Genomic DNA, 16420 nt, shown 5'->3' on the forward strand with positions numbered 1-16420 from the left:
TGATATAACATAATGTTTCACTTCAAATGGAAGCTAACATTTTTTTTTTTTATGAGTAATATTAGTTGTTATTACAATGTTATATGTTAGTTTTTTCTCCTTTGTCAGGACTTGAACCCTAGACCTCATGCTCCTTAACCCTTAGCTCAACTAGATTAACCAGTTGAGCTACTCATCCCACCCGGAAGCTAACAAATTTGATTAGCATACGGACATGTTTATTTATTTAGAAGTAAAGAAGCAAACAAATCACCTCACTACAATAATACATGCCCTTAATAATCTTTAAAATATATTAAACAGAAATGAATAAAATCTCATGTAATACACAATAATATTACATTTTTTATTTTACCAAAATATTACAATATCATAAACTATATCATAGTGAACAACGATACCCATATATATCATAATTAATTGGCTTTTCTGCAGTTGTAACGAATTTCACCTTGACTTCCAGTAAGTGGCTTAATATTTCCCATCTTAATCATAGATTTCGCAAAGTCATAATAGAAAGCTCTAGTATTATGTCTATATAATTTAACCAAAGCACTAGTATAACCACCATTCAACAATTCTTGATCAGAATGAAGAACCCCTTTCTTTTTAATCAAATCCGCGAAATAGGCCACATCAAATTTCGCCGATGTAACACTGTCCAGAGGAGCAAGGTTGGAGTCTCCACCTTCTCTTGGACAAATGTTTTGAAGTTGTTGTGCAAAGTTAGAATTGATGTTGTTTTCGTTGTAGATACGATCCCTAAATAAAAGACAACGTGAGAATCCGATCGTGTGTGCTCCAGAAAGGGCGACAAGATCTTTTTTGTTTAGGCCATGGTTTTCAAAGTTTTCGATGAGTTGTGAAAGGCTGAAAGATGGTCCGGGTATGTTTGCATCTGCATCGGCACGACTTGCTGTTTTAGAGTCTTTTCTCCCTAATCTTACGTTCCATGATGGTCCTCCTAACTGCATAAATATATAAAAGTGAATTTCAATTTTAATATTTGTGTTATACTTAATTAAACAAAATTGAGTTCCTATAATTAAGGTGTTGGATTTTGAAATTTTTATTGGATACAAAAATCTCTAAATTAAAACAAGTTAATTATATATATATATATATATATATATATATATATATATATATATATATATATATATATATATATATATATATATATATTTTAAGAGTCAGGATCCGTTGACACCAACTAGTTTGACACCAAATGTTACACCTCTCAATAACGTTTTAACCGATATAAATTTTATAAAATCCACCGTTGGATTGAAAGTTTACATCATATAGATCATTTGTGTAAAATTTCAAATAAATTCAAAATCATTTGATATGTTATTGAGATACATCAAAATTAACGGTTTTTGTATTTTTTTAAATGCCGTTAATCTTTATGTGTCTCAATAGCATATCAAATGATTTTGGATTTGTCTGAAATTTTACACAAATGATCTATATGATGTAAACTTTCAATCCAACGGTGGATTTTATAAAATTTATATCGGTTAAAACGTTATTGAGAGGTGTAATATTTGGTGTCAAACTAGTTGGTGTCAACGGATCCTGACTCATATTTTAATGCAAAGTTTGGCTCAAGGTCACATTATTATATATTATTACTCACCTCAACAACAGAGTCTCTAGCAGCTACAGCCAATATATCTGCGCAAGAAACAACGGGTTTGCCACATGCTTCATCCACAGCTTGCTTGATTGCATCCACCACTTCAAATCCTCTAGCTGAATTGATATTTGGATTTGCATTTTTCTCACTATCCATGGAAGATGTAGAGTCCAAAAGAAGTGAACCATCACAACCCTGAATCACCAAAAAATAACAAATTAAGCAATTAATTTATCACTTTCAAATAAAAATCATTGGATTAGATAAGCTAATTTTTTTTGTTTTGGAACAACATATTTAAACTAAAAAAGAATTTGTTCATGGAACGATTGATTTGTTGACCGATTTTTCTGCGCTACTATAAAAATTAAATGTGAAATCCCTCTATAATTAAATAAATTCAACTATAGAAAATCTTACATTAACAAAGCAATCATGAAAGTGCAAGCGTAGTATCGAAGCACCGATACGGTTCTCTTTTTGAACAGCGTCTTTCACAACACTTCTAATGGTACTCAAAGCGTTGGGACATGTGTAGTCATAGTAATTTGTTGTGAGTGTTGAAAATGTTGTGGTTGCAAGAGCTGCAAATACTAATGTTTGGAAGAACATTGAAAAGTACCTATGAGAAGACATTTTTACTAAGAAAATAATGATTATTGATAAGTGATTAGAGATGAAATAATTTGCTTATGAAGATTTATTTGTGTTGCTAATGTATGCATATTGATATGTATATTTATAGTGACACAAGAAACGTGTGAACGATATAAAAAATACCAAGGTACTTAGTGAGTGGTGGACTAGGCATAAAATTGACAATTTCGTATAATGAAACTTTCATCAAGGCATTTTTTAGGACATAAAATATAGTAAACTGTTGCATCAAGGCATATTTTTGGACATAAAATATAGTAAAATTTCTTCAAGGTACGTAGTATATAATAAACTTCACACATAATCAATAATTAGACAAAGTTCGTTTGTGTAAGTAATTGGAAAGAAAGAATTTGTCTATGATTGATTTAGTCTTTGAGATTTGTTAATTAAAAAGTCAAATTTTGATTAAGATAAAAAATTTATATATAAAGTAAAATACATTTTTTTTAACATATACATAGTGAGTGCATGGACCATATCTCTTTCGATTAGTTCAATCTTGTTGTCCAATATCACCTTAATTTAATTTATAAGAAACATATGCGAAGTCAATTCCAATCATAGTTTACTCGTTCTAGTTTCTTAATTAATCCTTCAATGTTAATCCCTTTAATTTTTAATATAGGAAAAGATATATTTTTAGATAATATTGACTTATAGGATAATGTTACGATGGACAAGTTTCACGAGTGGTCCACCATGGACAAATGTTTAAAATTATCAAGAATTTTAATGACCGTCGATAATACTTTTTAAAAGTAAAAATTACAATTCTTCTTGTTTTTACGGCTAAAAAAAATGACATTATTAGCGTTAATTCAATACAAGTTATATCTTTATTATATGTTGTTTTAATCAAATCGGTGTCAATTAAATCATTATTTCAATCATAAAAATGAAAATATAATAATCATTAAATTATACTTTTCAACATCAACGTACATTATCGATAATATTTTAAATATTTTTTTTATATACTGATCCACCATAAACCATTTGAAAAAGTGATCCATATTAAAATTTTCCTTGACTTATATATATAATATAGACTAAATATGTTAATTCTAAAAATTTGATTTAATCCTTTAAAAAAAATTGATTTAATATAATCACATATTTTTTAAACTTTAATTTTCTCTGGGTGCGTTTGATATGAAAAGATGGTTACAGGACAAAACAATACTGGACAAGTGACTGAATTACAAGACAACTTTTTGTACTTCACTTTGTTTGATGATCATGTTGAACAATTGAAGTTTTTGTACTGAACAGTACTGTTTTGATTTTTTAGGAACATCAAGATTAAATTTAAAGACAAAATCCATTGCTGCATTAGCTATATGAAGGGGAGTGGGACTTTTTTGTTAGTTAATTAGCATTCTTAGTTTGATAAACCATTATATGGTTTGTTTACTTTTTGGTCTGACTATTACAAATTTGCAATCAATGGAATATTCTCAAGATTTTTCCTCATGAAAATACTCGATCAATTTTAGAGCGTGTTGGTCGATCAAGTTATTACGTTATTAATATTAATATACGTTATAAACCGGAATAAACCTAATCTATAGAGATATTTATTTACATTACAGAAAATAATTCAAATCATATACAATGTTAACGGTAAAAAACCATGTGTATAAAGCATGAGATGTACACGGTGAACAAAATACAGCAATTTCTTTGCACATATCTTTCCAAGAAGAGCCTAATTTAGTTGTGAGAGGAATTTCTGTTGTAATAACATTGAGAAGTTCTTTTTGGTGATGATCCACATACAATGAGAAACTTATATTGGAGAGTTTTTAGGAAGTCGATCTCCGAAGATAGCCGGCAAAGTTGTCGTGACGAAGAAATTACGTATGTATAGAAAGAAAGATTGTGTCAATATCAGGGCAAGTCGGAGGCGAGTAATTGAATCAATCCCTTCCATGGATTTTATGGAAGAGTCACTCGCGAGAATAGTGGAAGAAAGGGAATTCGGAACTCAATCACCAAGTGATTTGTGCAGTGGTCAAAGATAAGGTCTAGCTTCAATGAGAATTATTAGAATATGTTCCGTTAGTGTTCTCACTTCTCAATGACCTTGCTTGGTCAACAATTTGGCGAGTTTGCGAAACGAAGACTTTGAAAAAAAAGGTGAAATTTAGTTAAATATAATAAAAACTATGTTTGAATTTATAAAGTTAGTAGAAGATTTTTTTAAAAAAATTGCGACCACTTTTTCTTTTTTTTACAAAAACAAACTCAATTCATTTAATTATTAAATAAGATTCAATACAAGAAGGATTTGGATTAAAAACGACTAGTCCTAGAAATTGTCCCAATAGCAAGATTATGAGCGACTATATTCACTTGCTGCTTATTCAACTTCACCTCGAAGTTCAGATACAACAATAATAAAGATTTGCAACCGTTGTTGAATTCAATACAATGTCAAAATATTTGGTATAATATGGAAATAAATTGCGGCTATCGAAAGAGTAAAATTGATATTTTATTAGTATCTTACTTTCATAGGAAGGAAGGAAAATTCAGCTCATCACAAATATCACATCCTCCTTCACAAGAGGTTCAATCATCAACAACCATAAATTACAAGCCGACTCTAATTTTTAAAGAGACGGACTCCTCATTCTATCTAAGTTTTTTTCATTGAAAAATGGGTGATTTTGGGTCATTTTTTTACTCGAAATCACTCACATGCATTTTTTCTATTTGTTTTGATATAAATAAGCAGTTTTCACATAAACTATTAAAAAATACTCCTCACCAATCAACCATAATCCTCACACAACAACTACCAAAACCGTCCTTAATTAAAAAAAAAAATAGCAAAACCTTATCAACCAAATCTTGGTCCGAAAAAGATAAAACAATAAATTTTTTTATATTAAATACAATTTTTTTATATTTAAATATTTTATCTTCCTTATACAAAATAGAAAGAAATAAAAAAAATTCTAAAAAAAAATAAAAATACAAAAATAGAAATAGAAATAAAAGAAGGGTATGTTAACTTGTGTCCTGAAAGCACATATTAAAGCTACATAAGAATAGAAATATAACATTTAATGATACAAATAATTTAATGGTTAGATAATTGAATACATCACAACAAGTTCAATAAATTTTTCCACATTTATCTTCCTGGCTTGGACACATGTTAACATTCTCCTCATAAAAGAAATACAAGAATTTATTTAATTAATATTGAGAACAAGAATATACCAAATGGATAAAGATGATCTTTGAATAGTTTTAGCTCGATGATGTACTCCTATATCTTACTCAAAGAACAAAATGATTGAATGAATCAATTTCAACAAATTCCCAATACAATTAATTAATTAACCATTTATCTACTACAATAATGATAACGATGATTCTACTCTTTGTATTTTTGATCTTGAACACCAACCTTGTAGCCCAATCAAAACCCTCGATAAACGTAACCCCAACAACCCTAACTAAATCCGGCGACACCGTCGAAATACGGTGGTCCGGGATCCAATCACCATCTGAGCTAGACTTCGTAGGTATCTACTCACCACCAACCTCCGCCCACGACAATTACATCGGATACCTCTTCCTCTCAAAATCACCAACATGGAAATCAGGTTCAGGTTCCCTTTCTCTCCCTCTCATCAACCTCAGATCAAATTACTCTTTCCGAATCTTCCGATGGACACAATCCGAAATCAACCCTAAGCGTCAAGATCATGATCATAACCCTTTACCACAAACTCGAAACCTTCTCGGATTCTCCGAAGAGGTTTCATTTGGTGGTTCCACCGGTCGAGGACCACCGGAACAGATTCATCTTGCGTTTGCTGATGAAGAAGATGCTATGAGGGTTATGTATGTGACTTGGGATCCGAAGGAGACTCATGTGAAGTATGGGGAAAGAGAGGATAAGATGGATGGTTTGGCGGTTGCGAGTTTGAAGAGATATGATAGGGAGCATATGTGTGATGCTCCTGCTAATCAAAGTGTTGGTTGGAGAGATCCTGGTTATATACATGATGCATTGATCACTGGCTTGGATAAAGGAAAAAAATACTATTACAAGGTTCAATTTTCTTTCTTTCTATTTATTACTATTCAGTTTCATTACTATTATCAATTATCACTAGTAGGGGTTGGGTTTCCCGTGACATTACTTTTATTAGCTTTTGTTTTGATAGTTATTTTTCTATTTGTTTGTTACTTTAATGAATAAAATTCGTCAAATACCTCACTTGAAATTGCGAAATGTCAATCAAATTGCCCCCCCGCTTCGTTTGCTCCGTCTGTTTTGATGAGGAAAAGATGGATGAGACAAGAATTGATAAGGAATATGATGTTGGTGATTGGTGCTTCTTGTCTAGTTATGAATCTGATGACTTAGATTGATCTATTGGGTGGTTAGAACCTCTTGGTTCTGATTTTGAAAGCAATGATAATGATGATGAGGATGAATATGGTGATGATAGTTTTGCTGTTTTGGTTCCTTGTTATTTACTCAGTTGCAAGGAGGTTGAAAGTTTAAACAATGTGCTTTGGAAGACCCAAAATAGACGGAGCAAACGAATCAGGGGGCAATTTGATTGACGTTTTACAATTTCGGGGGGAGGGGGGTATTTGCCTATTTCCAAATTTCAGGCAAATTTTGAAATTTCAGGGGGGTATTTGCCATTTTATTCTTACTTTAATAGGTGCATGTAACTGTAAGGTTTTAAAAAACTGTCTGTTAGTGCGAAAACGGTGCGAAAACAGCAGGGACCAAATGGTAAAGGTTGTGTCCATTATCATTTTTCTCCGTTTTAATAGTGTGAATAGAATGGAACAAATTTATTGTCTTATTTGATTTATTTTATGCTCTTGTCTCTTCTAAAAACAACAAAGTCTGAATTTATTAGTGGTTATTTTGTAGTTAATTTCATTTTTAAATGAACAAATTCACTAAAAAATTATGAAAAGAATTATAGTTATGAAATTATGTAGAAACAATGACATACTAAGTTATTATGCATAACATTTGATTGTAATAATAATTTAACAAGATTTGTGCAATGTTGTGGAAAATAGACATCGTGACAACCACAATCTATAATGCAACATTCGTCACAGCCGAAATTGCGAAACCCTTAACCTGACTGATATTTTAAAACTTTCGTGTTTCGTTCTATGGTAAGAAAAAATGATTATTAGTTGAATGAGAAATGGTAATATTTTTGAGGCAAATTATACTGTGAACCATTTTTAGAAGTGATCAGCTGTAGAACCCAACTATGTTTGGCTTTACATTTGTGGTCGAAACCACGTTTAGATGTAAAAACTCAATCTCAATTTTAAGTTAGAATCCATTAGAGATAAAAATTAAAATCTATATTCGACTCGAGAATACTCAATTATGTAAAAAAATTGTTTTGTAAGATAAATTCATATTTTGCTAACAATGTTGAGGTCTTAGTCTTATTCATTTAATAGTTTGGTATATAGTATCTAGAAACTTAATTTGGATTGTGGTGTTTTCTGTGTGCCAGGTTGGAAATGATAATGGAGGTTGGAGTGCAACTCATAGCTTTGTGTCCAGGAATAGTGATTCAAATGAAACAATAGCTTTCCTTTTTGGCGACATGGGAACAGCTACACCATACAATACATTTTTGCGTACACAAGATGAAAGCATATCAACTGTGAAGTGGATCCTCCGTGATATTGAAGCTCTAGGAAACAAGCCCACCTTTGTGTCACACATTGGAGACATTAGTTATGCAAGAGGTTATGCGTGGTTATGGGACCATTTTTTTGTGCAGATTGAACCTATTGCAACCAAAGTGGCATACCATGTATGCATTGGCAATCATGAGTATGACTGGCCTTTACAGCCATGGAAACCTGATTGGGCTAATTATGGAAAAGATGGGGGTGGTGAGTGTGGTGTACCCTACAGTTTAAGGTTCAACATGCCCGGAAACTCTTCAGAACCCACTGGAACTGTAGCTCCAGCAACTCAGAATCTTTATTACTCATTTGATATGGGAGTAGTACATTTTGTCTATATATCCACAGAAACCAATTTCCTTCCTGGGAGCAACCAGTATAACTTCTTAAAGCATGATTTGGAATCAGTTGACAGGAACAAGACACCTTTTGTTGTAGTCCAAGGGCACCGACCCATGTACACAACAAGCAACGAAATTAGGGATGCTGCTTTAAGAGAAAAGATGCTTGAGCACCTGGAACCTCTATTGGTGAATAACAATGTGACCCTTGCCCTTTGGGGTCATGTTCATAGGTATGAGAAATTTTGTCCGCTGAATAACTACACTTGTGGAAATGGTGTGGGCCAGAAAGCAGGGGACAAAAAAGGATATACTATTCATCTTGTAATTGGCATGGCAGGGCAAGACTGGCAACCCATTTGGGAACCAAGACCGGATCATCCCAATGACCCAATCTATCCACAACCAAAACGATCTTTGTACCGTGGGGGTGAGTTTGGGTACATTAGACTGGCGGCTACAAAACAGAAGCTCGTGATTTCTTATGTTGGAAATCATGATGGCGAGGTGCATGATACAATGGAGATTCTGGCATCTGGAGAAGTTGTCAATGGTATTGGCGATATTGGTAGTGTTAAACCTGAAGGTCAGATCGAAGAATCCACATTGTCGTGGTATATCCAAGGAGGAAGTGTACTGGTGCTTGGGGCTTTTTTGGGCTACATTCTTGGTTTCATTTCACATTCCAGGAAGAAGCTTGGGTCCAATAGTGATTTTACTGCCTTGAAGACTGATGAAACATGATTATTCATTACCATTTACAACTTTTTTATAGGAAGGTTCAGAATTATGTATCACTGCTATTTGTTTGATAAAAACCCGAGTTGCAACATGGTATACTTGGGGACTTATGTTTGTACATATGCAATTTTTCTTGCTCAAAACATGCCATTTAAGGCATCCCTTGTAACTTGTGGTGTTTTATAATATATTCAAGTTATATTATCTACGGCGAGAGCATACTTCTTACACAATAAAATATGTTACATTAAGGATGCCAATGTAACCAATTATTGAAAGGAAAAACAACTCTCTTTCCCTTTATCTCTATGCTGGTATTTAGATAGAAGTAACTCAGCAAAAAAAAAATAAAAAATTCTATCTTTGTTCTTAATATTATTTCATATTTTGTGTTTTAGAGATGATCTCTGAATGGTTTGATTATACAAACCCCATGTCTTCCTGCATGGAGAAAGGAGTGAATAGTGAAAATATGCAAGTTCCCGATTTTATTTTGATCTATAAAGCCATGTTGCTTTTTGATACACAAACTTAGAACAGAAATATGTTGCTCCTCAATTAAGAGCAAAGCAAACCTCATGCTTCAGTGAACAGTTACGACATGCTTACACATATTTGGACAATCAGCATGGCAGTATCAACTTTGATGTATATGCAGTGCAGTTAAATCTTGAGGATTGCTGATCATGAAGCAGGAGGACCAACCAACTAATGTCACAATTGGAAAGGTAAATGGGTAACTATAAGCAGTATTTTGGCTCTTGATTAATATGATATGAACATCCTCTCCAAATACCAAGATATTTTAAGACACGCGTGTGCTCGCGCGCGCACACACGCACTCTTCCCCTTTCACTGGTTCTTTTTTCTTCATCACAAGTCAAAATAAGATAACTTTATTTCTGTTCTGCAGATTACTACTTCCTCTGAGACACATGCATACGGAACAAGAAAAGCCTTGCAACAATGTCTGCAATAATACCCTTCTCAACAATCTGCAGGAATTCCAACTCACCTTTACATCCCCATTCCAAATCAAGCTTCACAGGCTTCAGTCAAAGAAGCAATATTTGGCAGTTGTTTGTCATCACAAAGTCAAATTCCAGAGGAGCAATAAGAAAGCTTTCTGTGAAGAATGTTGCCGGTGACAAGAAGGAGGAACTGAAAGAACCACTCACTGAACAAGGTTGCTTGCTGGCATTTTCTCTTGTTTTGTGATTCTTTCATCACTCCACTAATAGTAAATATTCTATTATTAGGAGTAATCTTCTATTAGTAATTTGTATTTGGCCCATGAGCCCATTAGGTTAGAATAGCCTATATAAACACATTAGTGATTGTAAATTATTAATAACTTGAAATATAATAATATATCCAGTTTTCACATGGCATCAGAGCTCTCGTTCTTTGAGGGCCTTGCTTCCGCATAAACCCTAGCCGCCTTCATTGCGGTCATAAACCCTAACTGCCTTCATTGCAGGATTAGGATTTGTTACTACTGCCTTTATTGCAGTTTCAGCAAACAGTTGTGAAATCACTGTTCACGTGGTACTGTTCATCCACGACACTGTTCACGCGCGTACTGTTCATTCACGACACTGTTCACGCGCGTACTGTTTATAGCAGTACTGTGCGTCACTGTTCATTCAAAAAAAAAAAAAAAAAACTTGGATTTTTTTCTATTTTGTTCTCCTTATTAAGACAATCACATGACATCGGTCAATATGTCAAAAAAAGGATTTGTTCCACTCAACCAAGATGAAATAAAGAGGTTGAAATCTTTTCTTAGTGAATTGGAGACACCAACAACGGTTACAACTTCTCTGGCATATTCAGGTATGTTTCCGTTTCCACTTTCTCTTGGTAAGTCTCAATTTTCTGTTGGATTTAATGCTTCGGATAAATCCTATAACCAATATTGGATACTGGATTCTGGAGCCACTGACCACATGACACCCTTACCCACACAATTTTCCACTTATTCACCTTGTCTCAATAACAAGAAAATATCCACAGCAGATGGTACCCTTTTAACTGTAGCAGGTCAAGGAGATATCCAAATAAGTCCATCTATAATCCTACGAAATGTCCTTCACATTCCCAAATTGTCTACTAGCCTAATTTCCATACAAAAACTCACCAAAACCTATCATGTAATGCTATTTTTTATGACAATGCTTGTGTTTTTCAAGATAAGCATTCGGGGAGGACAATTGGAAATGCGAGAGAATGGAATGGTCTTTATTACTTGGATAACCAAAATCTCCCCCCAAATCCACTCAACAACAACAACTCACTTTTTTCGGAATCAATTAAAACCAACAGGGATAAGGTCTTTCTATACCACCGTCGTCTTGGTCATCCTTCATTTAGAGTCATGAAACAAATATTTCCTTCCTTTTTTAAAAATTTAGATGTTGAGAGTCTTTGTTGTGAGGTGTGTGAACTTGCTAAACACAAACGTGCCTCTTTCCCGGTCAGTAACAAAGTGAGTACTTCTCCATTTTATTTAATTCATACTGATGTGTGGGGTCCTTCTAATGTTCCAAATATATCAAGTGCTCGATGGTTTGTAACCTTCATCGATGATTGCACTCGGGTTACATGGGTCTACTTACTAAGACAAAAGTCTGAGGTTACCTCTGTGTTTCTACATTTATTCTCATTGGTAAAAAACCAGTTTGGAGTGAATATTAAGAGGGTCAGGTCTGATAATGCCAAAGATTACTTCAATCAAGGACTTAATTCCTTTTGTCAAAAAGAGGGTATTATTCATGAGTCCTCTTGTGTCAAAACACCCCAACAAAATGGGATTGCTGAGAGAAAAAACAGGCATTTGTTAGATCAAACACGTGCTATATTATTCCAAAATAAGGTTCCCAAGAAGTATTGGGGAGAGGCGGTTTTAACCGCATCGTATCTCATAAATCGTTTACCTTCTAGTGTCCTTGCCTCTAAAACTCCTATGGAGGTTCTATCCTCATTTTATCCTGATGTGTCCACCTCTTGTAATCTCATTCCTAGAATATTTGGGTGTAAGTCGTTCGTCCATATCCATAGTGATGGTAGAGGGAAACTTGATCCTAGAGCCTTAAAGTGTGTCTTTATAGGGTATTCTTCCACCCAAAAGGGTTACAAATGTTATCATCCACCGTCTAATAAATTCTTTGTCTCTCGAGATGTCACCTTTCATGAACAAGAAAGTTACTTCGCTCAAACTCATCTTCACGGGGAGAACACAAGTAAGGAAGATGAGTCTCTTATACTTCCTGACCTTAATCTCGGACCACAAGTTGAGACTGAAACTAGAAGTGACAATGTTGAGACTGAAATTGATCCTAAAAATGTTGAAACTAGAGGTGACAATGTTGAGACTGAAATTGATTCCGAAAAAGATGGAAATGTTGGTGTTGATGTAAGATATGGGAAGAATTTAGTATACACAAGGAAAAAGAATATCATTCCTGAATCTACTCATATCCATGAATCCAATCCAACATTACATGAAGAAACTTTCCTTGACCCTTCAAAATCTAGTGATTCAATTTCCGAATTTTCTCCTGTTCAGGTACCAGAATCTAGTTCAACCTTACAAGAACCCAACCCGATAAAACATAAAAAACCAAAATCAAGAGAAGTAACACCAATACACTCTAAAGACTCGCATCTCCCAATTGCCCATAGGAAAGAAACTAGAACCTGCACCAACAAGCCACTTTACCCTCTATCCAATTACTTATGCTTTGAACAATTATCAACTACCCATAAAGCCTTCCTCACAAGTCTAAACACTACCGCAATACCTACTTCCTTGTCTGAGGCATTGTCTGACAGGAAATGGAAACAAGCCATGGATTTGGAAATGGAGGCACTTGATAAGAACAATACTTGGGAATTGGTCTCTCTACCAAATGGAAAGAAACCTGTAGGGTGCAAATGGGTATACACTATAAAATACAAGGCTGATGGATCTATTGAGAGGTACAAGGCAAGATTGGTAGCCAAAGGGTTCACTCAGACTTATGGAATAGATTACTCTGAGATATTTGCTCCAGTTGCAAAAATGAATACTGTTAGGGTGATATTATCTTTAGCAGCTAATTACAATTGGAACTTGCAGCAATTTGATGTAAAAAATGCTTTCCTTCATGGAGAACTTGAAGAAGAGATCTACATGGATGTACCCCCTGGATATCGTGAAGATATTGCTGCCAACACCGTGTGTAAGTTAAAAAAGGCTTTATATGGACTAAAGCAATCACCACGAGCTTGGTTTGGAAGATTCACTAAAGTTATGGTTGGTTTGGGCTTCAAACAAAGTCAAGGAGACCATACTTTATTTGTTAAACACTCTAAGTCAGGGGGAGTCACAGTGTTATTGGTGTATGTGGACGACATTATCGTAACAGGCGATGATGAAGAGGAGCAGCAAATGTTAAGTCAACACTTAGCCAAGGAATTTGAGATTAAGACCTTGGGAAAATTGAAGTATTTTTTGGGAATAGAAGTGGCTCACTCTAAGAAAGGAATTTTCATATCCCAACAAAAATACATTACCGACCTTTTGCAAGAGACTGGCAAGACAGCATGCAAGCCTGCATGTACACCAATTGATCCAAATATAAAGTTGGGGAATGCAGAAGAAGATGTTGCGGTTAATAAGGAAATGTATCAAAGATTGGTCGGCAAACTAATATATTTATCACATACTAGACCTGATGTTGCTTTTGCTGTAAGCTTGGTCAGCCAATTCATGCACCAACCAAAGGAGATTCATCTACAAGCTGCACTCCGAATTGTTCAATATTTGAAAGGAACTCCAGGTAGAGGAATTTTGTTCGAACGAAATGGAAGTGTGGGACTTGAAGCATATACTGATGCTGACTATGCAGTGTCAATTGTGGATAGGAGATCAACTACAGGATATTGCACTTTTTTAGGTGGAAATCTTGTGACTTGGAAGAGTAAAAAACAAAGCGTGGTATCCAGATCTAGTGCTGAAGCAGAGTTCAGGGCAATGGCACAAGGTATATGTGAATTACTATGGCTGAAAAGCATCTTGGAAGACTTGAGGATAAAGAGTGATGAACCAATGAAACTCTATTGTGATAATAAATCTGCTATTAGCATAGCTCATAATTCAGTGCAACATGATAGGACCAAACATATTGAAGTTGACCGACACTTCATCAAAGAAAAATTAGATAGTGGTCTAATTTGCACTCCATATGTCTCTTCCCAAGGCAACCTTGCAGATCTTCTAACTAAGGGGCTGAACGGCAATAACTTTGAAAGAATTGTTTCCAAGTTGGGAATGATAAATATTCATTCACCAGCTTGAGGGGAAGTGTTGTAAATAAATAGTAAATATTCTATTATTAGGAGTAATCTTCTATTAGTAATTTGTATTTGGCCCATGAGCCCATTAGGTTAGAATAGCCTATATAAACACATTAGTGATTGTAAATTATTAATAACTTGAAATATAATAATATATTCAGTTTTCACACATTCTAATATATTTTATTCAGTACATTAATGTTTATAATTTAGATAGTTATATTATATTTTGTCAGTTAGCCTCGCAAGAAGTTCAGTTTAGGGAAATTGTGTTGGGTTTAATTGGTTACTAACGCATTGTTTTGAAAGCTTCTTAAAAGTAAAGAGTAGGGGACCATGGTCATGTTTGAGCTTATATCGAGTTAAACTGTCCATGTACATTATAGTTAACTGATTCAAATAGTAGCTTTCTTATGGTGTACAATATAGGCATTGTAACTTATATCACCGCAGGAAGGATGTCTCTTAATATCTTTCCATGTAAATTTGAATTATTCAAATTTAATTGAAGAAAATAAAGTTTAGTGCCTGTAGACGGTCCGGTGACATTGACCAAACCACCTAATCTATCTTGTTCTTCATTTCTTCCCTTTGATCTTTTGTGTGGTTTATTCTTGTCTATTATGTGTCTGTTTCATTTGCAACTTAATATTCTTGTGTAACAACATGCAGATACAAAAGAAAAAGATATGAGAATTGTGCAGCCTCATCCTAAGACAGATGTTTCTTGTACTATGATGCTAGGTGAGCATGTCATGCGTACATCTGTAGGTTCAGTGGCATGCTACTCTTTGCAGAATGCAAATATCTCTAAACCAACACTCAATTTCTCAACTTCTTATAATATCGAAGAGAAAACAAAAAGAGAGCCTATGGGAAGCAGCTTCCATTCAATAAGAGGTAAAACATCACAAAATACTATTGGTATAATCACAGGAACCTTCACCAACTACATGAAGCTTATATAAAATAGGTTTAAGAGCACATTTGATTCTCCTATTTTTACCGATTCACGATTTTAGACCCTTCCATTTTTTTATTTTGAAAATATAATCTCGAAATTTAAAATTTCAGAACATTTTTGCACAACTAAATTTCGGGCTTATTTTTGCTCATGTGTCAAGTTGAATAATGATCTGACAAGTCGATCACAAAATTATTCTTACTGATAATTGTGGCATTCAACTCCATAGAAGTATCTAACATCCCAGCGTGAACCTACATGCAAAGGACAATGAGATAAATGATGTTGTAGTGTTCTCTGCAACTCGGGAACATGAAGTTGGAATCGCTAGTAATCGCGGGCATGCCGCGGTGAATAGGTACCGTCTCAACCTCATAGCTTCAGCACAAACAAAAATCATGAACCAGAAATGAGAAAACTTGAATTTTAATGATCCAACTGTCAATTTAAAAATTCTTGTTGAGTAAATCAACTTAACAAATTCTTGTTGGATTATTCAAACTCAATGTCTAATTTAAGTGATTAAGAAGAGTAATTATGCCTAGACTAGTTCATGTATGCTCAAGTGAACAGAAGAATGTGCGTGACAGAAAAATGGTGCTCGATGAGAACCACTACGTCAAGGTATGCTCAAGTTCAATATAGATGCTGCCTTCCATAGAGCAGTGAATAAAACCAGTTTTGGGAGCTGTGTGAGAGACTCCAATGGAAACATAACTCATGCTTCTCAGGAATATGCGTGGTGACTCAAGTCTAGTGGAACGTTGATGGCTGCTTCTGATTCAAAGCATGAGAATGTTTATCTGTATGCTGTATTTATGTTTTCTTATGTTTTGGAGCGACCCTAACGTACATATTTGGGTAGGTTACTAATCCAGTAGACGAGTTCGTGGAAAGTGCAGTGTCGTAAAGATTGAGGTTTCGAGATTTATGGACATTGGTGTTAGTCTCGTCAAGACATTCTCACAAGCGTTCAAAGATATGACCAATATATATAGGTTGAGTGTTTGGGTAGTAAAAGGT

General features: G+C 34.3%; 3 protein-coding genes across 3 annotated transcripts; 2 read left to right on the plus strand and 1 right to left on the minus strand.

Annotated features, from left to right (window-relative positions):
- Positions 1-295: 295 nt before the first annotated feature.
- Positions 296-2428, minus strand: LOC123921745 (peroxidase P7-like). Its single transcript, XM_045974401.1, has 3 exons — positions 2063-2428; positions 1643-1837; positions 296-968 (listed from the first exon to the last, which is right to left on the minus strand). The coding sequence occupies exons 1-3, from the start codon at positions 2276-2278 to the stop codon at positions 417-419; spliced, it is 963 nt and encodes a 320-aa protein (XP_045830357.1). The 5' UTR covers positions 2279-2428; the 3' UTR covers positions 296-416.
- Positions 2429-5516: 3088 nt separating this feature from the next.
- LOC123920736 (probable inactive purple acid phosphatase 9) lies at positions 5517-9301 on the plus strand. Its single transcript, XM_045973038.1, has 2 exons — positions 5517-6374; positions 7831-9301. Exons 1-2 carry the CDS (start codon positions 5676-5678, stop codon positions 9094-9096), a joined length of 1965 nt encoding a protein of 654 aa, XP_045828994.1. The 5' UTR covers positions 5517-5675; the 3' UTR covers positions 9097-9301.
- Positions 9302-9778: 477 nt separating this feature from the next.
- On the plus strand, positions 9779-15449 carry LOC123920737. The gene is made up of 3 exons (XM_045973040.1): positions 9779-9821; positions 10007-10279; positions 15106-15449. The coding sequence occupies exons 2-3, from the start codon at positions 10060-10062 to the stop codon at positions 15399-15401; spliced, it is 516 nt and encodes a 171-aa protein (XP_045828996.1). The 5' UTR covers positions 9779-9821; positions 10007-10059; the 3' UTR covers positions 15402-15449.
- Positions 15450-16420: the final 971 nt, after the last annotated feature.

The sequence above is a fragment of the Trifolium pratense genome, linkage group LG4 (assembly GCF_020283565.1).
Source record: "Trifolium pratense cultivar HEN17-A07 linkage group LG4, ARS_RC_1.1, whole genome shotgun sequence".
Lineage (NCBI taxonomy): Eukaryota > Viridiplantae > Streptophyta > Magnoliopsida > Fabales > Fabaceae > Trifolium > Trifolium pratense.

Bases quoted from the DNA above. Each gene is read 5' to 3' on its own strand.
- LOC123921745 (XM_045974401.1), bottom strand. From the start codon at position 2,278: ATGTCTTCTCATAGGTACTTTTCAATGTTCTTCCAAACATTAGTATTT. The intron at 1,838-2,062 runs GTAAGATTTTCT...TTGGTGATTCAG, and splicing joins TTCATGATTGCTTTGTTAAT to GGTTGTGATGGTTCACTTCT. The intron at 969-1,642 runs GTGAGTAATAAT...ATATTTATGCAG, and splicing joins CTAGAGACTCTGTTGTTGAG to TTAGGAGGACCATCATGGAA.
- LOC123920736 (XM_045973038.1), top strand. From the start codon at position 5,676: ATGATAACGATGATTCTACTCTTTGTATTTTTGATCTTGAACACCAAC. The intron at 6,375-7,830 runs GTTCAATTTTCT...TCTGTGTGCCAG, and splicing joins GAAAAAAATACTATTACAAG to GTTGGAAATGATAATGGAGG.
- LOC123920737 (XM_045973040.1), top strand. From the start codon at position 10,060: ATGTCTGCAATAATACCCTTCTCAACAATCTGCAGGAATTCCAACTCA. The intron at 10,280-15,105 runs GTTGCTTGCTGG...AACAACATGCAG, and splicing joins AGAACCACTCACTGAACAAG to ATACAAAAGAAAAAGATATG.